The sequence below is a fragment of the Chiloscyllium punctatum genome, chromosome 3 (genome assembly GCF_047496795.1).
Source record: "Chiloscyllium punctatum isolate Juve2018m chromosome 3, sChiPun1.3, whole genome shotgun sequence".
Lineage (NCBI taxonomy): Eukaryota > Metazoa > Chordata > Chondrichthyes > Orectolobiformes > Hemiscylliidae > Chiloscyllium > Chiloscyllium punctatum.
The window spans coordinates 96,682,702-96,708,351 of record NC_092741.1 but is presented as its reverse complement, the minus strand read 5'-3'; the positions used below and the strand labels follow the sequence as shown (position 1 = coordinate 96,708,351).

Genomic DNA, 25,650 nt, shown 5'->3' with positions numbered 1-25,650 from the left:
CCACCATATACATTCATTCTCTGACCTGTCTGAAGTCTTATGGTGGAAAGGGGGAAGCCCTCCACCCTCCTTTGAGCTTATTAAGACCCTTCATTCTCATTAATACCCAGATAGGGGCAGAGGGGGGAGGCAATGGCCTAATGATATTATTGCTTGACTGTTAATCCAGAAACCCAGAAATATTCTAGGGATCTGGGTTCAAATCCCACCATAACAGATGGTGCAATTTGAATTCAATGAAAATAAATTAGAATTAAGAATCTAATGATGATCATGAATCCATTGCTTATTGTCAGGAAAAAAAAACTCATCTGGTTTGCTGATGCCATTTAGGGATCCTTGTCTGGTCTCACCTACATGTGACTCCAGAACCACAACAATATAGTTGAACTTTAACTAGGAATCGACAAAGGACGCTGGCCTAGACAGCAATGTCCTTATCCCATGAATGAATTTTTTAAAGTCTAATTTTTAAGTAATTAATGCAGTTCCCAGCCTTCAATGACAGCAGTGCTTGGATAGAGCACTACTACTCCCCCAAATGTTTTAACTGAGGGAAGGGGAATGGAGACCATATCAGGCAAAAATAATCCACCCAAAATGTTATGTTGAAAACACAAGTCACTTTGGTAAATGCTCACTTCAGGGTGCAATGATAAATACCTGTGCTGTCAGTTATTTAAGACCACACCATCATCATGCTACAGAACAGTATGTACAATGATTGTTGTTTGGAAGCTTGGGCATAATGGTCATATAAGAAGTAAAATTAATCTGCACTGTGTTTTTCAGGTAAAAGTTTTACATTGACAATTACAGTATTCACAAACCCACCTCAAGTGGCCACCTATCACAGAGCTATAAAAGTTACAGTGGATGGGCCAAGAGAACCAAGAAGTAAGTGGCACTTTCCTATGTTCGTTACTGATATGATTCATACAGACAAATAATGGTATTTTTGTTTGATTACATGAATTTCCAAATCATTAACCATTTTAAAATCAATGATTCTGCTGGATCATCATGTGTCAAGATGACATAACTAGAAACTGTCTGATAAAGCTGTGTCTTTGAGTCTGCAGTGGCCATTTCAAGACCAATCCAATGAGTCAAGTTTCCCCATTGTTTCCTCATATTCCTGTGAAAGTGCTTAAGCATTCTCCAATGCTGATGAACAATAGTCAGCAAAATCTCCATTAAATTATGACATTGAAGCTTCCTGTGCTTTGGTGGTAATACATCCAAAATGTAAAGTTTACTGATGAGAATTCCCAATCTGTGCTCAGTTATCTGATCCTGGCCATTTGTGTAGCACAACAGAGCAGTATACCATCTTGCGGCACACAAATCATAAGGATTTTAAATTTGATGTGAATATTGACACCCTTCCTTTTTAGCTCATTACATCTGAATTAACTATAAAATAATTAGCTTTGGCATTTTTGGATAGCTACTAAATGGCCATGAAATGAACATAAATCCTCAATATTTTGGAGGTGCAGTCACTTGTCATTTTTGATGAACAACAGCCATCTTACTGTTATATTATTATTCTCACATAGAATTCAGTGGTATCAAACCATTATTCAGGACAAAGTAGCTTACATAATATTTTTGTGTTCATTTTCAAAATCTATGGATCAAATGGGCTGATAATCTCATTTAGAAAGTAGTTGGAATGTATGCAATGATTCCACTTATTACATAACTTAAACCTGGTTTAAAATGGTATTATGCTTCAGTGCTGACTGTTAATTCATCAAAAAACATGCATGTCTGCTTATTTCATATTCCAAATTTTAAATTTTAGAAATAAACAGAGTAAAATACGCTTTTACAGAAGTAAAGAACAGTAAAGCACAGAGGAACCCATTCAGCCCATTGAGTCTGCACTGCACTAATTTCAAAAGCAAGCCAGTTAATCTAGCTCCCCCATTGTTTCCTTGTATTCCCATGAATGCTTTTCTCTTTCAAATATTTATCCAATTTCCTGTTCAATGCTATTATTAAATCTGTTTCCACTGTCCTGTTCAGACCATGTGTTCCAAACGTTTGCCATTCAGTGCTTAAAAATACCATTCTCATGTCTCCTCAGGTTCTTTAGTTAATCAGATTAAATGTGTCTGAAATCTTGTTATCAACCTTTCAGTCATCAGAAACAGTATCTCTTTGCTTATTCTATCTCAATCCTTCATAAACACTTTATCAAATCTATCAATTTATCTCTACATCGAGGAGAACAACCACATCTTCTCCAGTCTAAAAACATAATGATAATTCTTCATCCCTAGAATCATTCCAGTAAATCTCTCCAGTACTCTCTCCAAGGTTTCATGTCTTTCCTAAAGTGTAGTGCCCAGAATTCAACATAATGTTCCAACTGTGGCCAAACTAATACCTTATATGTGTTTAACATACATTTCTGACTTTTGTGGTCAATGCTTCTATTTTTAAAGCCAAAGATTCTGTCTGTTTTAACAACTATCATTTTTAAAGACTTGTATGCAAACACAAGATAACTGTTTTTTGAAATTCCTTCAAACTTGTGCCTTTTTTTATTGTTTCTCCATATTCTTCCTACCATACGATCTCACTCCACACCTTGCTGCGATTAATTAAATCATGGTTCTCTCTGTCTCTTGAAATTTATTAGTATCATCCCTACTGCTTACTGTAGGTTGATGAAAGTAAGAGTGAGGAAAACAAGAGAGATAAACAACAGGAGAAAAAGAGAACATGAGAAGCAACCAAGGAAGATAAAAGAAGTAAACCACAAAAAGAAAAGCGAAGTCAGGGAAGAAAAACATTAATTAAATATAGTGCAATGCAGAATGGTATGATAAAAATAAATAACAAATATCCGTGTATAATCAAAGAAACAAATATACTGTGTACAAACATGTGAAGAAAGGGAAAGCATGAGAACCATTTCAATGTCTTCCTTATGATTCCTTTTTAGTTTTTACCTAGGTGTTTTTTTGTACTCTTTAGCAGAACCCAACAGGATAGATATGTTGCCAGGTTTCCTTCTGAGGGAGACAAATTTCCAGTTTTGCTCTTAGAAAAGCAGTTACCAAATTTTGTGCAGTGTAAGTATAAATTAGGGGAAGTGATGGTCTAGTGGTATTATTGCTAGACTGTTAATCCAGAGACCCATGTAATGTTGTGGGGAACAGGGATTGAATCCCATTGCAGCAGACTTTGGAATTTAAAATCACCCCTATAGTTTTCGTAAAGTAATTTCCTGATCTGGTACTTCCAGAGGTGGGTGGTGCTTGTAGACAATGCATCATGTATTTATAAGCCTATGATTTTTCTACCTGTTATACAGAAAGGGGAATACCACTTCCAACCAAAATCACTGGATTATAAAATCAGCCATAGTAGTTTTATCATCAATACTAGTAGCAACAGAGAAAAGATCATTTTAAAACTATCATTATTTCCATACAAATGCAAATTTTCTGAACAAAAACCTTTGTTCATTAATAGAGCTTGGGTTTCAGCTTCATGTGGGAAAGATTCCAGCAGTGAAATCCAGCAGGAAGATATGAAAGCCTCAAATATGATAGGCATACTATTTAAATAGCACTTTTCAGCCTGCAATAAACTAAGCTGGTTGGGTAGAATAGATGTTACATCAAATATTGAATATTAATCTGATTTTATTTATTTGTCATTACACATGGGTAAAACATCAGAATTAGATGTGAGTAGAATTTCTGCTTGGACTGCCATGGTAAAATTAAATGATGAATGTAATATCAGTAGCTGTTTAATGTTTAAGCCATTGGGCACTGAATTAAAACTTGTGCACAGATTAAAAAATATGTCAAGATTATTTTCTGTAGTTCTGAAGAATTTAACAGTACTTTGTATCAACAACTTGATCTCATTATTATCTTCTTCAACAACGTGTCTATGCCAACAGAATTTATGTGATTGAGAACAACAGTTCTGAAGAGTCAGGCCTTGAGAGCAATGGTCAGGGCATTCATAAGAGGTAATGTGAATGGGTTTAAGTGACGTATGATTGACAACTTAGTGTAGGTAATTCTGGAATTAATATATGCTACATTGTTGACTGTGGTCAAGACTGAACTCAAGTAGAACTAGACAAGTATGAATATTGGACTACTCCACATGAGCATACAAATCTTGAAGTCACATGACACCAGATTATAGTCCAACAGGTTTATTTGAAATCACAAGCTTTTGGAGCGCTGGTGTCATGTGATTTGTGACTTTATCCACTCCAACACCAGCATCTCCACATCATACAAATTATGCAAAGTTCTTTTATAACAACTTGAAAGTGATTCCTGTAGACTATGCTGTTCAGATAATCAATCTATTTTATACAAAGATCCTTTTTGCAGTATTTTTGGTGCAAGATGCAAGAAGGTGACATTGATTTACTCTGCACCATTGGCATTTTTCTTCTTGCCCTACAAGACAAAGGTTTTATAATTCTGGCTCCAAGACTGCTAACATATGATGCTAAGGATTGTGTGTAATGATTCTGAGGTTGTGTATCTCCTGTGTAGAAGGGAGTATGTAGGAGAACAAGAGATTACCAAGAAGAGAATGGGACTATGCCTGCACATGAGATAGATGGTTAGTTCCATCATCTCTTAGAGCTTCAATATTGTCCTATATAGTATTCTCTATAAAAAAAATTTAGGGATTGTGATTTATTATGTACCATGTTGTTCTGAAAATGGGAAAGTTCTCTTGAGCTCCAGCTAATTTAAGGAGTATGTACAATGATAAAGTGTGAGATTATTCTGTCGCCCAGTCTGATTTCCTGTTATGACGTCCCTTTGACGTTTAAGTAGAGCAATTGTTCCAGACATAATTAATTAGACAGATGAATTATATAATTAATTATAATTATCAGTTTGTACTTATGCATGAGTAACTGTAGATGGTCAGCATTCAAAGAATTGTTATATTACATGAACTCTTTGGATGGGTGGAAGAAGCAAAATATGAACACACTTTGGGGTATGCATACTTAAAAAGGTTACTTGTACAATAAAAATCTATATTTGAAAAGGGAGCGTTAGAGGGTCACTGCTGAGGGAGTGCTGCCCTGTTGGAGAGTCACTGTACTGAGGGATCTTTTGGATTCATGTAAATGATCCTGTGCCCATTATTAGGGATTGGGGCAAGATTTTTAACATTAGTTTCAGTCATGAGATAAATTGACTGCTACGTTCAGTTTCACAGTTATCCAGTGACAAAGGCTTGACGTAAATGCTGACTCAACCAGGACAGACCATGACTGAAACTGTGCTGAGTTAGCAGGATCTCACTGAGACAGCTGGTATATTATTTGGCCTGTGTGCCAGTCCCCCCCCCACAGCAGCTTGGGGGAAATGGAAGATAAGGCAGAATTCTACGCCAGATAGCTGTCATGTGTCTCCTGTTTGATGGTGATGTGGAGCCCCATGTGAGGGTTGCAGGGATGCAAATGGCATTCAGGCAAGTGTGGTTTGGCAGTGTTATCAGAGAACAGTCCCTGCATTAACAACGAGGCCATTCCACCATTGTGTTGTTGCTGGCTCTCTGCAAGAGCAACTTGCTATGTCTCATGCCCCTGCTCTTTTCCCTGTAGGCCATTTGGCCCCATAAGTCTGTCCTACCATTAAATAATGCAAAGTGATTCACTTTGGAAGGTCGAATGCTGAATACATGGTTAAAGTTACGATTCTGGGCAGTGTGGGGGAACACTGGGATCTTGGGGTCCACGTACATCGTTCCCTCAAAGTTGCCGCCCAAATTGATCAGGTTGTTAAGAAGGCGTATGGTGTTTTGGCTTTCATTAACAGGGGGATTGAGTTTAAGAGCCACGAGGTTTTGCTGCTGCTCTATAAAACCCTGGCTAGACCACACTTGGAATATTGTGTCCAGCTCTGGTTGTCTCATTATAGGAAGGATGTAGATACTTTAGAGAGGGTGCAAAGGAGATTTGCCAGGATGCTACCTGGATTGGAGGACTTGGCTTATGAAGAGAGGTTGAGTGAGCTTGGGCTTTTCACACTGGAGAGAAGGAAGAGAGGTGACTTGATAGAGGTGTACAAGGTAATGAGAGGCATTGATAGAGTGATAGCCAGAGACTTTTCCCCAGGGCAGAAATGGCTGTCTCGAGGGGGCATCATTTTAAGGTGATTGAAGGAAGGTTTAGGGGAGATGGCAGAGGTAAATTCTTTACACAGAGAGTAGTGGGTGCATGGATTGCAATGCTAGCAGTGGTAGGAGAGTCAGAGACATTAGGGATACTGAAGCGACTGCTGGACAAACACATAGATGGCAGTAAATTGAGGTGTGTGTAGGTTTGGTTGATCTTAGATTAAGGGAAATACTCGGCACAACATCGTGGGCTGAAGGGCCTGTACTGTGCTGCACTGTTCTCCGTTCTCCGAATCTCATGGACAGCATTCACCCCATCAACTATCTCTGTCTGGTTGTTGCACCAATGTTTTGTCCTTTAGAACCAAAGCAAATTGCTTTTCTAAAGCACAAGTTCCGATGTGACATCAAAAAGTCAGCAGTGAATGATTAATCAGGATTTTAGCAGTTCCCTTGTGTAGTAGGTAAGAATGCAGTTGTATAAATGTTTGCTAGATCTATTTAAATTATATTTAGCAGCTGATCACATGCAAATATTTCATCAGACAGTCTGCAGTATGTGTGGGAGCCTGCACTGGATAGACAGAATATTCAGTATGTTGGGAGTACGAAAAATTAAGGCAATACCAATCAAATTCAGAGCAAAATCTTTATCCTAGACTTGTGTTCAAATATGTATGTTCAAGTTTGTAACCTCTCCACTAACAACCCCTCCTCAGAAGTCACATCTCACATTTTCACAGAGTTTGTTTTTGGTGAGTGCACTCAACAGCATCAAATCTGACTATTTTAACTCAGGTCTCCATCACCACACTGTAGGTCTAATTTCCAGCTGAACCCAGTGAAATCAAAATGGAAGCTAGCAAGTGGGAGTGGGAAGTGCAATGAAAGGAGTGAGCTGGAGTAGTTAAAATTGGGGCTATTTTTGAACAATATCACTTTCACATCTCAAATTCCTATCTTGGTTTAGCACAGCTTGAGAAAGCCTCTAGTTAAAAGACCAAAATAAAGGATGGAACCCAGTTCCACATGGAGTCTGTTCCTTGTTTTAAGTCCAACCATTTGCAGTGGGGTGGTTATATGATATGTGGGAACTGGGTTGTCACACTAATGCCCCAAAAAAGATTCCAATTTTCATGAGACATAGGGTTATTGAGCCACCTGCCCCTTTGGGAGGAGGCACATTACTGTAATTGGAGGTGGACACTGCTAATGCACTCGTATTAAATTGACAATTGACCCTGGGACTCTTGTGGCACAGTGATAGTGTCCCTGTCCCTGTGCCATTAGGTGGGCATTCAAGTCCCACGTGCTCCACAAGTATGTATGAGCAGGGTGAATAAAAAAATCTCAAAAATTGACCCTGTCACTAGGATTTGGAATGGGATTGACATCCATAGTTGCAGATGGTCAAACTGCAGATGCTGAAAGAATTTGGCTTGTTTGTCATTTTGTTTCAATACCAGGTAGTTCCACCAATTTCATTAGTAATTCAAATTCTGCACCAACACAAAGGACTTGCCGATCATTGTGACTTGAGGAAAATGATATTAATATGGAGTGTTATTGGTGTTATTGGGTGGATAATCAATGTAGTCTAACAATGTTTTAAGGTGTCAAACAGTCTTGCAAGCTGAAGGGAAAAAGGGAAATGGACATTGCTTTCAGATTGGCAAGGTTTTGCAAGGTGCTTTCCTTTCTGATTTAGAGTTGCTGCGTGCTATGTTCATAAAATGTCACAATTTCCAGTGTGTTTAAAGGATCAGCTTTCCAGCTGTTGACAGTTGATCTCTTTAACTCACATGTCAGTAACAGATTTTTTTCCACCGTCTGTTTCCAAGCAAGCAGTATTACATCACAGGTGTTTTTTTAAAGAGAAAACATCTGGCACTCCCTCTTGGAAAGACTTCTTAAGAGTATATGACCATCATGCACTAAAAGATTAAATATTCCTCCATCTTATAATTGCTGTGTTTAACTTTGAACTTTTTCCCCATTGAGCTTTGATTCAACATTGTTTAAAGGATTTCATTACTTTGTTCAAAAATAATCAGCAGATGAATTTCTAGATTGCTCTTTTTCTTTCAGTCCTTTAACTTTTCAGTGGTTAAATAGTTGGTCAGGGCAAAAGTGACACATCTAGAGCCAATTGCTTGTGCAATCCTCTGTTTTTCTGATGTATTGACCCAGAGTACTTAAAATGTTGTCAGTGCTCCTGAACAAGTGTATAACGAGTTTTATTCAGAATGTGCTCAAGTAGTTATTTAATTCCTGAAATAAATTATCAGGTCACCTATTGCAAAATGAGTTACTGCAATAAATAACCCAAATTAAGTATCAAAATTTTACCTTTCAGATAAATTTTTGCTATGCAATTAAAAGGCAAATGCAACATGCAAATTTTTAGAATTATTGACAGTTTGTCATTAAATTCAAGAATAGATAGAGCTTGAATAATATAGATTTTAATTTTCAAGATGATAAACCAAAAAATAAAAACAACACATCAGGAAGATCAAAATATGTTCACGAACAAAAACATTTTTTACTTTTCAATAAAATATTAATGCTTTGTACCAATGTTTAGTCATTTTGCTTTGGTTTGTTTGATTTGCATATCATTATATTTTCAATGATTAACATACGATACAAGGCAGAGACCGTCTCAATAGTTACAAAAATGGCACAGGAGGCAAAATAATCAGAAATCCCTCCTCCAAACATGACACCTACCATTTCTTGGGGTGGGAAATAGAACAATTAACTGAGTGATCTGAGAAGAAGAATACCCTTGTTTGACTTTGATAACCAGGTGTCTTGGAGGATTCTCCTTTTAATCTGAACGTGATTCATAGGATCTTACTTTGATTGTCCACATCTTCCATCATTAACACCACCAGTCAAATATCTTGTGAATAGCAAATATGGCATATAAAATGTGTCCAAAGCTTTCTTTTATCATGGTTCAAAACTGCGGGACATGCAACAAAATAGCAAATGTGCAGGATCCAAGCTCTGAGATTTGTGTCAAAAAACAGTTGACTGCTTACAAATCACTTTGGGATCAATTTGACAAGGTTCTTACTAAATCATATTACCTGAATCTTACTGATCTATGGACTTCTACTCAACGTTAATGACTTGAAATCTTTTATAACAGAAAGCAAGATGTGCACACCCTTCAATGAGCTCCATAACATATGCAACTTTAAAGTTGCAGTCTTTAACTGTGGTTCAGAATATTTATAAATGATTTTTGATGACATTGAGAATGAAAAATTGTGAACTCCATCGGAACAGGACAAAGTGCATTGTACAGATATCTCAATACCATTCACTTCTGGTGTTGTTTGAGTTCATTAGTCCATTAGAGCTTTAAATAGTTCTTCTGCTAGTACATCCTTTAATGTCAGGTAGTTAGAGCTATTTTTCTTGTGCTACTAAATGGTATACAACTAAAACATGCATTTCTAGTGAAGTGATTCATAAGTATAATCCCTAGCACAGGTAACAGTTTTCATGCACAAGTGTACAATCACTTTCTTGTTCATTTACATACATGCGGCATGAGTTTAAATTCACCAAGTTCATACTCCCAATGGCAACTATGCTTGAAATGGGGTGCCTAAGACAAAGCACCATACTCCTTCCTCCCTGTGCTCACCTTGAGTGCAGCACCCCAGTGGAATTTGGGGAATACTAAATTTACCCCAAAATAACAAGAAAGGATACACCTTGTGAGATAAAACTGAAAGTTCTGGAGAAACACAGCAGATTAGCAGCATCTGTGGGAGAAAGAAACAATTAGCATTTGAAATTCAATATGATTTCTTTGTAACTGAAAGGGACTGCAAAGTGATGAGTTTTATGCTGGAGGAAACGGAGAGATTGAGGAGCAAGTGAAACAGATTGGTGAAAGTAGCCCAAAGCAAAAAACAAAGGGAGTGTGAATGGTAGCAGTGAAACAATGTAGATAAAAACTAGGTATTAATGAGAGGTGGTAACAGCAAAAAATTGGTCAGTTCTACTGAGGGAAACCCCATGCAAACAAGACACAGAATGTTTTACTTCCCTATGAAGTCATTGCCCCAAATTTTCCGATCAGAATCAGAAGCCCAATTTCCAAACCTGATCAGAACAAAACATACACTCGTATCCCGTTAAGACCAGTCACCAAGTCAGGTTCCCCAATTTGTTACAGTTCCAGAAGGGATATCTGAAACCCATTAAGCTCCCAGGTGAGGAAAGGTAAATTGGCTTCCCTTCTTTATACACCATCTTTGTTGGTTGTAAAAAGGTTTCTTTTAAAAGGTTGCCTTCACTTGTGGATACATTCCTCCCAGAACAAATGAATTCATGTTTTAAAAGGAGTCATTTAACCTGGCTTTCTTGTGTTAAAAACAGTGGGTTGGTACAGGTGTGAGGATAGGGTTTCTGGTGGATGAAGGGTAGTTGGTGTGGTGGCCAGTGGGCAAGGAACTATGGCATCAGTAATGTGAAGCTTTGGGGCACAAGTTGGTTGAGGGGGTACAGTTTCAAGATGGGTGTCAGGGTGGCAGCTGTGGCGGGTAAGGTCTTAGGATCTGTGGGTGGTCAAGTTGTAACTGCAGGCTTTTCAAGTGTGTGAAGTCTGGGACAAAGGTGTGGTCTTTTGTATTTAGGACAGAGGTGGAGTCAGAACAGGTCAATTCAAGTAGACTGCTTTAGTGTGAGTCAAGAGTTTTAGTTGACAGAGTTGGTTACAGAAGACAGGGTCAAGTTGGAATGGGTGGGAGGTGCAATGGAGGGGGTCAGGTCTGGAAGTTGGAAGGTTCAGTCTAGAAGGCGTGGGTGGCCTGATTAGCTTTGGAGCTTGAGTGGGGTGGGATGTGCTTTGAGTCATGTCTGGAGTGATAGGGAAGTGGGGTGAGGTCATGTCTGGGTCCTAAGAGCGAATGTGTGTTTGGGTTGAGTGTGGAGTGACAGTGGGAAGAGGACTATTGAAGCTGATGCTAAGCCAGAACAGAGGGGAGTTTGAAGATGAGAGACAGGGCAAGTCTAATGCAGAATCTACTGGTGGGTGGTGCTGGGTGTTCATATAATGTGCAATACGATTGAGTGGGGGCTCAGTTTTGTAGAAGTTAAAGCAGATTTTAATCCTTTAGCATTACTTGGCTAATTGTTCAGCTAAGTAAATCAGAATTCTCTGAATTCTCCAACTCTTATTAAGGGTCGGGATTTATTTGGAGGGATACAGACGCCCAGTAATTTCCTATCAGATTGTACATAAATATCTGTACAATTTTCATATATTTAGTATGTCAGAACTTACACATGTTCCTGACATTCTCCAGGGTTCCTCTCATCTCCAGTTACCTGGAGACGAGAAGATCTGGACCATTATATTAGAAATTGTTTAGGGATCTTTGTGCTTCTCTTCATCTTCCAAAAATTAAAACTTTTGTGGAGCAGCTTTGTAATTTAAGGTGGAGAATGAGGAGCAAGTGGAACGGTTGGTGAAGATAGCCCAAAGCACCCCTTTAAAAGTCTTTGGCTTGTCTAGCACACTAGCAAGGAGTTACATTCTTATGGTGGTAGAATTGTGACAGGTTTAGTAAATTTTGTAGAAGTGTGCATATTTTGTGAGTGTTTCCTGTACTAGAAATAGCCTAACGGAACTGCAGCTTTCTTGAACTTTCAAAATTATGGCAGGACAAAAAAGAAAAAGAGCTGTGGAAAATGACTACAGCAGCTTTCTGTTAACAAGGAAGTGTTTGCCACAGAAGCTTCCTGCTTTCAGCCACATCATCAAAATCAAGGAATGATGGTGACAGCTCAGTTTGCAAAATTTGGGATGGCTCAAAGCATTGGTCAATCAATCAAAAACTGAAAGCAACATCAGACAATCTTTCAACTCCTCTCTGGTCTAAATTGAGATCATTTGGCTCCTGTTGTCCATGAGCTCATAGTGAATAATTGCATCAACGTCATGGTCTTGCCAGAAACCTGGCTGAGGGATGATAGTTTTCCTTGAATAAAGCCTCCCCATCAGGTTATATCTTCCACCAATTTCCCCAAACACACTAGTGCAGATGGTGTGGTTTTTATCACCAAAATGTCACCTTGGTCTGTCTCTTTACTCCTTGAATACTTCATCTTCCTTTGAACTCTGATTCTGGATCAACATATTTCACTTCAAAATTCAAAGCAATTGTCCTCTGTCTTACACTAATTATGAACATTTTCTCAATAAGCTATCTTCACTTTCTTCACTCAGCCTGATGTGCAACTATCAAAGCTCATCATGTTCTCTCTCCTCTGAGCTCATCTATGCCTTTATTACTTTTTGATTTGATGATTGTAATGCACACCGAGCTGGCCTTCCACTTTCCATGATTCTAATCTCAAGGTTATTGAAAATTCCACTGTATGTTTATTCACTGACACCTGTGCTTGCTGATCTGCACTGACTCCCTGTTAAGCAGCATTTTGATTTTAAAATACAAATTTGTGGTATGTTTTTTTTTAAATCAGCAGTTTATTCACAATATGCTCTGCCAAGGTTCTTAAACCGCATCCTTCTTTATTATGGCGAAGAGTACATTTTTGGAAAGCTGACATTACTGTGCCCACCAGCTTTGCTAATAAAAAGATTTTCCAGAGATCCTTGCAAACAGGCAGAAATAATATAAATTATCACTCAGAAGTGAACCTAATTTTGAATATATTTAATTTGATGACTATATTCTACAAGCAAACGAAAATGAAGTTCCATTTCCCACACTATGGAGTCATAGAGCTGTACAGCATGGAAATAGAGCCTTCGTTCCAACTCGTCCACAACAACCAAATATCCTGAATTAATCTAGTCCCATTTGCTAGCATTTGGCCCTTATTCCTCTAAACCCTTCCTACAGTACACTGTAGAACTCTTGAAGCATTCTGTCTAAAATTTTGAAATGTAGTTTTTTTTTCAGTAGTGTAGAGTTTCACCGAAATGCTTTTGTTCAAATTAGTCTACTCTCCTAAAATTTGGGCATTTTTTCACTTAGGACAGGTCATTTTCAAAAAAAAGTCTCCAATTAGGCCATTGCTGCAAAAGTTTCATGTCTTCATTGCTCATTATTTGTTCAAGTTATTAATAACATTAGAAGGTTGTTCTGGTTCGCTGAGCAGGTTTTGATTTTGAAGCTATGGATTTAATTAAAAAGGCTACTTAACTCAATGTTTTAAAAAGTACTGACATCACCCTCGACATGAACTAGGCCGACATGTCATGAATGAATTTTTTAAAAAGTGTCCTTCATTAACTTGCACTTTCATCAGTCAGTCCACCCTCATTCAGAGAGATCATAATCTAACATCCTCTTCAGTTCTTTACCTAATGGCCAACTGCTGGTGTTTATTTACGTATCACAGTGCTATGATATGTAATTACAGGTAGAGCAAGGAGGGGCCCCAAGACCATCCAACTGGAATGGAATTGAACCTTCTACTGTTGATTTTAGTCTGATCTGCATGCTAGCCCTTCAGCCAATTGAGCTAATGACCGTTGCCAATTATAAGATAGCCTCTACTAATTAAAATCAGGGATTCAGGAGAACTGTCTTAACAGAGAGAGGTGACAATGCAGTTGAGTTGTAGTTGAGGTGAATAGTATATATGCATTTACAGGAAGGTGGGCAAGTCATGTGGGAGAAAATCATAGAATTTCAGATCATAGAACCCCTATAACGTGGAAAGATTAAAATGCCTGCTTTCCTAGATGTTTAGGTAAATCAAAAGTATTTTCTTTTGGTTCATTATTTACAGACTAGTTAACATCTGTTGTTGCACTATAATTTGGATCAATTGATATATTTCCAATAAAACATCCTGAAGTGGAGTGTTTTATTTCCCCTTCCAACTCTATTTTGATTTAATCTCTGCCCTCCCCTTCACTTTTTTGATCACACAGAATTGCCCTTTGATATGAAGGGCACTGCTTGTTACTGTCCACTCGGATGTTTCCTTTCTTCCTGGGGGTGGAAATTGAATAAAGATTAGTACACCTGTTATCTTTCACTGTGTCTCACACCTGCACACACACATCATGGGTGCAGGAGAAAATATAAGCACAAAAAAACCCAGGAGATTTCGAGTCTCCTCAGTTTGGAAAAAAAAACACCCTGAAACAAAAACACACATGGGAAAGTTAGCATTGACCCTCTGAAGAGCATTCCACCCAGACCCAGTCCCCCCCAACCCCACATTTTACCATGTCTAACTCATCTAGCCTGCACATCCTTGGGCACTACAGGCAATTTAGCATGGCCAAACCACCTAACTGCACATCTTTAAACTGTGGGAGGAAACCCACGCAGAAAAAGGGAGAATGTGTAAACTCCATGCAGGCAGTTGCCCAAGATTGGAATTGAACTTGGTCCTGGCTGCTGTGAGGCAGAAATGCTAACCATTGTGCCACCATGTCACTCTGCTGGGAAAAGAATAGAAGAATTTGCTGATGGGGTGAGATGGAGTAAGATGGAATATGGCAATGCATAAACACTAACAGCCCAAAATATGCAGTTTTTGTGCTCCAAATACTGTATATTTGAAAAACAGGGGTGTTCTCCATGGTGTCCTGGTCATTTATTGTTCAACCAACATGAATAAAATAGATTTCTCTAGCCAGTCATTACTACATTGCTGTTTGTCAGATATCACTTTATGTATTTTAGATATCACATTTCCTACTTTACAACAGTAAATAGTTTTCAAAGAACTTCATTGGTTGTAAAGAGCTTCAGGGTATTCTGAGATTGTCTAGGCACGATCTGAATTAAAGTTAGATCTTCTTTTCTCCTCGCCTCCCTGTCCAGAATACAGATAAATCTGTTTTAAACTTATCCGATGCTCTGTTCATAACTAATGTCATAGAAAATGTAATTATCATATTTAAAAGGTTAAATGTCCAAAGCTTTTTACAGAGTTTACAACCTATAAAGAAAGTGTTTATCTCACCTTCGGACCTTGATATATTGGCTACATCTATGCAGCATTGCCCACAAAACTGACCATCAGTATGGTGCAGCACTTTATAAAATGTATAGGACAGTGCTCAATTTAGAACTGATCATCTCCTAACAGCAATACAGTCCACAGGAGTTATTGTTGTCACCATTGTGTTGATTACTGTTTGAAAGTAAACAGTGAACAGTGCAAGGCACACAGACTAAGGTGCATTTCATTGTAGTGCGAATGGTGCAATAGCATAACAGAAAGCGAGATAATCCTGTTTGCAGACTCTGTTACACGCTAACGCTTTGCATAGAGTCAGAAAGGCTGCCTATTGAATTCTCTGAAGACTACATAGTAGTACAAGAACTGTTGAATAATTTATTGGATTGCAGCAATATTGCCATGTGTTATTAAATGCTTGGTATGAGGTTGCTTTTTGTTGTCCTTTGAGAAATTAATGTGCTGGTGTGAAATGATATACAGGTAATATTATAAACTGCTTACACCAGCATTGGATTTGGGCCAGCAAAATGTGCCAGGTCCATAGTAGTGCTGGGGTTGCATAAAGTCATTTCACATTTGTATTGCAAATGCCAGGCTTATACCAATCAATGGATCTGAATTGAATTCAAATTTGACCATCATTTTCATTTCAACAAATTTAGAGTTCTACTCCTGTTACTTGATTGTAAATCCATTAGAGACTTTTTATGCATTGTTTCTGAATGGTAAATGTGGCTGAAAAAAATCACTGCTCTTATCTAAACTGGTGAAGCAATTGATTCAAATCCAAAGCTGTAGTGATCTCAATCAAATGATTTAACATTCTCTAGCTAACAGCAGCAACAATATTTCATGAACCAATAGCAGACATACAGGATTGTTGTACATGGTTAACTACAGACCCAAAACAAAATAGTTTGTAATGCAGAACAAGTAGCTTTGGGGGTTGTTGCATTTTGTAAGTCAACATTTTCATGAAAACAGAAAGTTTGCAGTATTGCATTAAGTATATATGCTAGAAGCATTTCTTTCTTAAATAACTACAGTTGGATCAATAGTTCAATGAAGACAAAGTTATAAGGAAGGTGACATACTGCAGATGAGATGCCAGCAAAAGAAAGCAGTAGGAAGTTAGCATCAATAATGAATGAAATCCTGTCATTTTGCTGATTTCACAATGATGCAATCTAAAACTTAGGGACATTTCAAGGACTTTAGTATAAAGTGATGGCAATGGGCAGGAATATTGTAAAATTTACTTAGATTAGGAAACGTCAGAAAAGTTTTTTCAGCAGGACCACTGCCCCACTGAAATTTGGAAACTGTAATTTTGGTTTATTCACTCATGTGAGATGGGATTCATTGGCAAGACCAGCAATTACTGCTCATTCCTAATTGCTAAAGGCAGGTAAGAATCAATCACATTGCTGTGTAGCTGGAGTTACGTGTAAGCCAGGCCTGGTAAGGATGGCAGATTCTTTCCATAAAAGGCATTAGTGAACCAGATCACCATCCTCGCAAACCGCAACCCCACCCCACCACCCCCGGACCAACAACAACAGTTTCATGATCATCATTAGACTCTTAATTCCAGATTCTTTTTTGAATTCAATTTCCACCATCTGCCAAAGTATGACTTGAAAGTGGGTCCCCAGAACTTTACTTGGGTTGCTGGATTAATACTCTAGATCATCACCTCCCCATGAAGGGGATCCACAATGTTAAGAGTCAAAATGAATTCAGAATTGTTACTGTGAAGAAGACATAAGCTTAGAACCAAGTCAGGATCGAGAGATGTTACTCAGATCTCAGCAGGCTCTTAACCTTGGGCTGTACAGATCATTGACATTGTTGCGAAAGCTGTCAGATGATATAGATCCAGGGCCAGTAGAGGTATAGTAATGTAATCTTTTGTGTCAATTTTACTCCTTTCTGTGCAATCATGAGGTATATTGGTGCCTTTATGGGCGGCACGGTGGCACAGTGGTTAGCACTGCTGCCTCACAGCGCCAGAGACCCGGGTTCAATTCCCGCCTCAGGCGACTGACTGTGTGGAGTTTGCACATGTCTGCGTGGGTTTCCTCCGGGTGCTCCGGTTTCCTCCCACAGTCTAAAGATGTGCAGGTCAGGTGAATTGGCCATGCTAAATTGCCCGTAGTGTTAGGTAAGGGGTAGATGTAGATGTAGAGGTATGGGTGGGTTACGCTTCGGTGGGGTGGTGTGGACTTGTTGGGCCGAAGGGCCTGTTTCCACACTGTAAGTAATCTAATCTAATCTAATAGGAGCTGGAATGTTCTTCTGGGCATTATGAGGAAGGCTAATGCCTTCTTTAACCCTCAATCATAATATTCACCATAGCGACTCACCACAGCACTCTCCTCACCTACCCCCACTCATTGCCCCTTCACTGGGTAAGGATTTATGTTGATGCAAGAAATCATTTCCTCAGGTCACGAAGTGCAGATTTTTTTAGCCTGAAATTCCACTTCTATCCTCAGCTCCCATTTCATTCCTGCATGGAATAAGAAGTCGTCAGTGCTTGAAGTGGGCAATAAAAGATGTCACTCAAAATGGCACAAGCCTTGTGCTAGCATTATCATACAAGCTGATTGCTCGCCCACCTCAAGTGTCACTATAATGCCCCAATTCTACTGCTAATACAAAAAAAACTACATATGAAATCCAATGGCTCAGCAGTTAGCCCTGCTACTTCACAGCACCAGGGCCTGGGTTCAATTCCAGACTTGGGCGATGGTCTGTGTGGAGTTTGCATATTCTCCCTGTGTCTGTGTAAATTTCCTCTTAGTGCTTTGGTTTCCTCCTACTGTCCAAAGATATACAGATGAGATGGATTGGCCATGCTAAATTACCCATAGTGTCCAAGGATGTCCAGGCTGGGTGGATTAGCCATGGGAAAATGCAGGGTTACAGTAGGGTGGATCTGTGTAGGATGCTCTTTGGAAAGTCAGTGTGGACTCGATGGGTCGAATGGCCTGCTTCCACACTGTAGGGATTATGTGTTTTGCTGTCTTATTTCAAAATGCTATGACTAAAGAGACCAGTAACCTTCAGTTTAATACCACACATTTCATTGACCATGAACAATTTTGACTTATAAGACATCTACCTGTTTAATCACATCAACAGAACATTTTGGCTGAAAAATGTAATGCCCAGTAAAAACTTGTTGCTCATGTCTAAACAATAAATGTGGAAAAAAGAGTTCTTGCTGTTGCACTGTATAAACGATAAGAACAAATCGGCATGTGTTTTGGACGGAGAGAAAGCAGTGCAGTAGTTTGTGACTGAAGTTCAGGTGATGACAGGACACAATAGGAAATGTCTGGAGTGATTAATCAGGAACAGCTGCTTTACCCTTATATTGCTCAATCCCTACACAATATTTCACACCAGTTAACATCTAATCATTAATAATAACATCTGATATCATTTACCTTCTACTTAATGTGTATTATTAACATATTAACCGTATGCTACCTCCAATAAAACAAATAAATCAAATGATTTTTAACAAGATGATATGAGGAAGTTATGATATCAGTTTCAAGAGGGCTTAAAGTTGAGTGACCTGCCCAAGAGCAAGCTTTAAATTTTCTTAGGAATTGTAAACAGTGATTAACATGAAGGTTCTGCTGAAAAAAAAACAGGAGAATTCACTGTCTTCTGACACTACAAATAAACAAATGGTCTGAACTTCTGGTCAAGGAGCTATAAAGTGGGGTGGTACCACCTTCCATCTAGAATTTGCCCTTATTTTCTGAACTCCAGCTCTTGCTGTGGCGAGTGGGACAGGAATGTGACAAATCTTCTTTCCCACTTCCCTAATTTAGTGATGTTTATCCAGAATTCCTAGATTATTCTAGAAATTCCAACCACTGCTTTTAATGGTTTCAACAGAATTCTGGCTCAAATAATGCAAGCAATCATTACAGGACATAAAAGTAATTTATCCTAGAACAAATCCTCTTAAATCTACTATTAGGACTGCAGATTCTTTGGTACTGCTCTTGCTTCAGCACAGAGAAAGGCCACATTGGAGTGGCTGTGTGTCTCTCCCGCTTCTTGATCAATAATGGGTTGAAAGGTTATGGAGAGCGGGCAGGAAACTGGAGTTGATCATATTAAATGGCTGTGATGTGGAAGCGCTGGTGTTGAACTGGGGTGGACTAAGTCAGAAGTCAGACAACACCAGGTTATAATCCAAAAGATTTATTTGAAATCACAAGTTTTTGGAGCACTGCTCCTTTGTCAGATGAAGGCCATTCATCACCTGATGAAGGAGCAGCACCTCGAAAGCTTGTGATTTCAAATAAACCTCTTGGACTGGAACCTGGTGTCATGTGACTTCTGATATTTTATGGCGGAGAGGTTCAAAGGGCTGAATTGCCTACTCCAGCTCCGAATTCTTATTTTCTTAATTTCTTACTGTTGAAGTTGGGACAGATACCACTGACCTGCTTTTACAGATGCATTCCAAGCACAAACATTCTAATAATCGTACCACCAGAATTTGGGATGGGTTCAGAATTTATAGATGTGCTGAGAGTCCCATTTCATTGTAATAAATATTATATTAAGAAGACTCTAAAAGACTTCCTGCAGCAACTGCTTACTCCCACAGTATTTTTATCAGCTGTCAATATTAACTTGTAATAATTTTAAAGGACACATTAAAATACAATATTTAAAGAAAAAACAAGAAGAACTGTGGGTGCTGGAAATCAGAAACAAAAAGAGTAATTGTTGGAAAAACCCAGCAGGTCTGGTAGTATCTATGGAGAGAAATCAAAGTTAATCTTTTGGGTCTAGTTACTCTTCTTCAGAACTCTGAAGAAGGGTCACTGGACTGGAAACGTTAACTTTGATTAGCATTGCCAGAGCTGATGGGTTTTCCCAGCCATTTCTGTTTTTGTTTGTGGAGAACATTTAAAATACTGTTTTGAAACTAATGATTTGGTATATGGAGTACTCAGGACTTTAGTGAAATATTGGTAAGTATTTAGTTGAATGTTTAGCCTGAGACCTCTTCCAGAGAGCCATGAATAATATCAAAACTTGCTCAAATATTTTGATGGCCAAATAGTCATTGGAGCAATGTAGTTTCACAATGGGATCATGCTGAATCCCACACCCAGCAGATTCTATGGGAATTGCCCAGGAAATTGAAGATCCTGATAGGCAATTCTCTCCATCTGGAATGCTTTGGGAAACTCTATTAAAGTTGAAGAATTAAACTTCAGTTAAGTTAATTGTTACCCAGGAAAGGATAGAGCATTAAAACTTGGGCTAACTACTAAGCAACTATTAAATTAAAGTCAAAACCCACCACTCAGCCCAACACCCCCTCAACTATAACTCCGCTTTCCACTTATGCCACCTGGACTGCTGACAACCAACCCCTTACCAGGGATCCTCCCGCAAACCAAACATGACTCATCTCCCACTGCTGGAGTTGACCTGAATCCATGAGCTAGACTTATCTTTTCTTCCTGCTGGATCCTATGTCCTCCTTGGTTGGCCCAAACCACCCTACCTACTGGACAATACACCAGCAACTCACTGGACTATAATTCCGCCCACCTAAGTGTCCCAGCCCCCTTTTTTTCCCTGCCAAATCTGAAACACCCTAGCTCACATCCCCCTTGACTAAGTACTCCATAATTTACTTGTCACAATATCCACCTGCCTGGAATGTCACTCACCTGGCACCCTATCTCACTGGCACTCTCTCCAACTGACATCCTGGCCATCTGTCACACTAACCCTTTAACCTGCTGCCATTCTAACTCCACATTTACCTATACAACCTACATTATGAGGGAACCATTAGATTTAAGGTATGCTCCACTTTTCTGAAGAAGCTGGAATTGGAATTGCTCACCAGAAATGCAGAGCTCAGTCTTAACAGAAAAAGTCGCAGCACAGTGGCAATCTGCCTATGATTGCCACTCCTTGGTATAACCAGACCAAAGTTTGAATATCACTAGGCTGAGTAATCCCCAAATTATTTCTTATTATTTATTTACCATTAGCAATCTGAGTTTTCCTTTAGGAATGCTCTCTGCTTGCTTCGATGCATATTTCTAATGTAGGTAAAACTAATAAATCCAAATCTTCACATTGCACGTGAAACTATAAATCAGAATGCCTGGTGAAATATCTTTAAACAGTGGAAGTACTCCAGTTACTTAAACCATGAAACATCTAAGAAAAAGTACTGGAAATATGCAACAAGACAGTCAACAGCGATCAAAAAAGTAAATGTTTTGTATTCAAATACTTCTCCACTTGAAATATTGAATTACTTTATTTGGTATTTGTGTTGTTTCCTCAAATGCTAACTGACTTGTGTGTTTCCAGTGTTTTCTATTTTTGTTACAAATATCTGAATCTTTCCCCAGCATTTAAGCAATTTCAGTTTTTCAGAAACAATTTTATCTATACTATACTTTGCAACTCATCAGATGTTTAAATTCTGAGCAAGCAATGTACAAGTATAGTACATCATAATTTACTATCCACAAACAAAATATTTTAAATGAATTGATTTTGCTAGCACTTGATATATGTGCATTTTTCCAGTGGCCACAAATTCCATTGCCTGCTCACAAAAATATTTCCTCATATGTATATATACATACACTGGGTGCATTGAATGGTTGGGAAGATGATGTTTCTTACATTTCTTATGTACCAAGTTAGTTATGGGAAGGTTGAATGTGGAGAGACTGGTCACTTCACACAGATATGAAATAAGAATGTGTGTGAGTCAACCAAACCGGCCTGGTGCAAAAATCTTATGTCTTAATGGACGGTTTAACAGAAGCACCAGTGGAAGCCAACAGGAATGTTGTCTGTATATTTTATTAATACAGATTGGGATAGCAACAGCATGGGAGTTTACATTAAATAGAAATTCTATGGAAGCAATTGAGTAATAAAGTGTGGGGAGAAATTTATTTGCATCGCATCATAGGTACTGCCTGCCTTCCCCACCGCACCCCCCCTCCCCCCCCCCCTCATGGAATCCAAGGTGAGTCTGTGTCTAATACCAACGTTATGCTAGTAAAATATTGCTCTTTAACTTGTTATCATTATTTCCTCATCTTGCACTCTAGAAAAGAGATTGACAGATGAAACTTAGATGAAAATTTGGCAGATCACAGTGAGGCCATTAATAGAAATGCTTTATGACTACAGAACAACCCATGTTAAAAGTTAATGAGGAGAGGGAATCATTGCAAAAACCTAAAACATATTTGGACGTATTTTTGATCTACAAGCAGTCAAGGGTTAGTGGAAGCAGACATAGCACTGGAGTTAAGGCCATAATCAGGTCAACCATCATCATGTTAAAGGCAGCCCAAGCTCATGGGCCAAATGGCCTACTTGTTCTCCTATTCCTTATGATCGTTTGATCAATCAGCTAATTGCAAATCTTAAGGTAGTCAAACAATCCATCCTCCAACAGGTTACTAGGATTGCTGAGGCATTGACACAAAACAATGGAAATGGCTTGATGGAGCATGAACCTGCTGTTCTCTCTCAGGAAAATAACATTCATTTTCAAACCCCTGCAATTCTTCCAATCCTCGAGCTGCTGTCTGTCAGCTAGCCAGCCCATGCTGTCATCAATGCTGAGTTAGAGCAATCCATAGTCAGCACTATTCTAGCTCAAAGTAACCTTCAGTCTCCCACCTACATTTTCCAGTATCTTCTCCTATTCTGTTCTGTTCATTTCTAAATCATCGTGCATTCCTAGTCGAATGGCTATGACTGCACCCATGACTGGAAGCAACTGAAATTTGTGCTGAAAAGTTCTGAAGTCAGCAAAACTTACGTTGACACCTGCCATACCAGTTCTTATAGACTTTGCAATTTAAACAACTGGACAAAGGGCCAAACATATCTCATGCCAAAGCCTCAGCCAGAAAGAAAACTACCAAGTGGTCTGTTAAAAAAGGTGACAATTCTTTTAAGCAGCACTGGTGAGGGCTTTCTTCCTCTGTTGAACATGTGTTCAGCATGTTGGCTGGAGTTTTAAGCTCTGCTGATATGTTATCAGGTGTTGTAAGCTAACTGGCTTCATGATATTCCTTCTGTACAACTTTAGAGACCGTAGAATGTATGCATATTAAAAGTCTCAACAATATGGTATGTAATGTGACCTGTACTATATGTTTACACACGTAACAAATCTATTTTAGAGCTTTATAAGGGCAGTTTTACTGCTGAAAAATGGTCAGTGTGGATCACAGTTTCTCATCCATTATGTTCAGAAGAATTCTACATCACTGTTTTCTGAATTCTTTGACAAATACAACAGGTGAAGCCTTTAGCATGTGTAAGAATGCTTAAAGCCGAGCATATATCCTGAACTGCAGTTTTCAGGGAAATAATCTTTGGTTATTTTCAAGGAAGTTTTCTACATGTTAATCTCAACTCATGTGTGAAATATTATGTAATAAAGAAGCATGTAGTGTTTGACAATTCAATTAAGGGTACAAAATGTCATTTTCCATTTATCAATTTGGTTAATGATTCACAAATAGCGAGCAGAATCTAGATATTTATGGTAACAGTCTATTCTTAAATATAATAGAATGACAAATTAAGTGTTAGCTATTATGGCAGAACAGCAGCATATGGTGCATTGTATTTGTGGGATGAAGCTTAGATAGCCCATGGTGCTGAATTTCTGATCTCAACAATGTTGATCTGGGGACCAGAGATATGGTTGCTGGAGTCACAACACTCGAGAAGCCAAAAGTTATTTGCAATCCTCTACTTTGTCTTGAATGTTGGTTAAGAGAAAGGCTAATGAGAAGCAACTTTAAAACGTCAGTGTAGAATGGAGCCTTTTGATATATAGCATTGTTATATATTGCAAATGGATATCTGAGGAAGTCAATTTTAGCTTTGTTGAGATTATCTCTTCAAATACTATTTTCCTTTGCTTGTTAAATATGGTATTGATTTCATCAAAGTTTTGTCAGATATTGTTCAGATTCTGAGTGCAGCAGTCGCTTAGTTATTTGGGCCTCACCTTTGCACAAGTGCAAGCTTTGTCTGCAAGGCTTCTTTACACTGGAGATGACATCAAGCTGCTTGTTTTGGCTCCTTGCCCACACTTCAGTCACGTAAATATCCTCTTGCACTCCCACGAGCATTCTTCAGCATTTGTTTGCTGCAGGCTGCTGAGGCAACTGCAAAAGGCATAATTTAAAGAGTTTTTTTTGCCGATTGTTATGGGAGCTCTCTTTTTCTTAGTAGCCACTGTCAGGCTACAAGTACCAGTTTGTGCTTAAGAGAATTTATTGGGAGAAAATTACTGCATGACAGAAAGTCATTAATCATTTTCATTCTCATTTAATGGGAGGCTGCCATTCACAGTTATGCTGATTCCTTTTCTGGAGGCAGGTACAATAACAGGAGAAGAAACTAGAGGAGGTTACTGGCTCTTGTAAGTGTTGCAATCTTTGCACTGCCAGCATCAAGCTACTGTTTTCAATTCCAGTTAAGTGTAGCAATGTTCAGTCAAAGAGTATAATTTAGCAAGGATTGAATTCATATTCAAATATTAATATTGAGTAGAGTATTTCAGATATTCAGTTACTTACATTCAAGATATATAAATTATAGATTACATTACATTAATGTCTCAGGTTTAGTTTGCTCCTGTAGCATCACAGATCAAAAATATTGACAAAGAACAGGTTAGGGTTAAATTCCAGAAGACAGTGAGAAAAATCTTTCTAGCTCCTGAAAGACTTAGCATTAGTGAAAATATGGCAAGATCAGCAGAAGTGAGATTCTCGCTGTTGAAAGGAAAACAAGTTTGATTTTCCAACCATGTATTGAATGGGAATCTTGCTAGTGAGTGGTGAGAAGCTTATTTGCATGAATTTGCGTACAATTAGCTTGTCTTCCTTTCTTAATCTCACTTCATTGATAAGCAGTCTCCTATTCTCCACCTAGCACAGAGAAATTTGGCAGCTACAATTCCTGACATGAAAACCATAATGGGTACCTGGACTCTCCACCTCACCATTTGCTACTGCAAGCGTCCATCTTAAATGGCACTCACTGAATTCTCCCAGCATTATCCACAGGCAGTGCCTGCCTGCAACCCAATGCCACTGCCATTTCCATGGTTCTGCAGTTCAGTGCTGCTCTTTGTATTGCACTGGCGCCTTTCATTGTAATGCTGTTGCCAGTGTACTTTGCCCATGGGCTCAGGCACCCAGCTGACAGATTCAACCCGGATGTATCTCATGACTCACTTACTTTGCACCCACTTGGATGCTCATAGCATCCCTTCCTTTTCTTGCCTTTTTGGGTTTGTTTCATCAGACAGGACATAAAGGCTCACAGCATTTCTGCATTGTGTTGCCATTTAACACAAACACAAAGGCAGGTGCCTTGTCACGGTTATTAACATTCACTAGTCAAGGAAGTGGACATGTTGCTGTAAGGCACCAAGCTCCATCAATCTCACACCCGCACCAGATA

At 38.7% G+C, this 25,650-nt stretch overlaps 1 protein-coding gene across 1 annotated transcript in view; it reads left to right on the top strand.

Moving 5' to 3' along the window:
• The window catches only part of LOC140463289 (runt-related transcription factor 2-like), a 155,010-nt gene that overhangs the window by 70,910 nt on the left and 58,450 nt on the right, over window positions 1–25,650 (top strand). Inside the window, exon 6 of the mRNA XM_072557051.1 lies at window positions 793–897. Within this exon, the coding sequence (XP_072413152.1) occupies window positions 793–897 (105 nt within the window). The remainder of the gene's footprint in view (window positions 1–792; window positions 898–25,650) is intronic.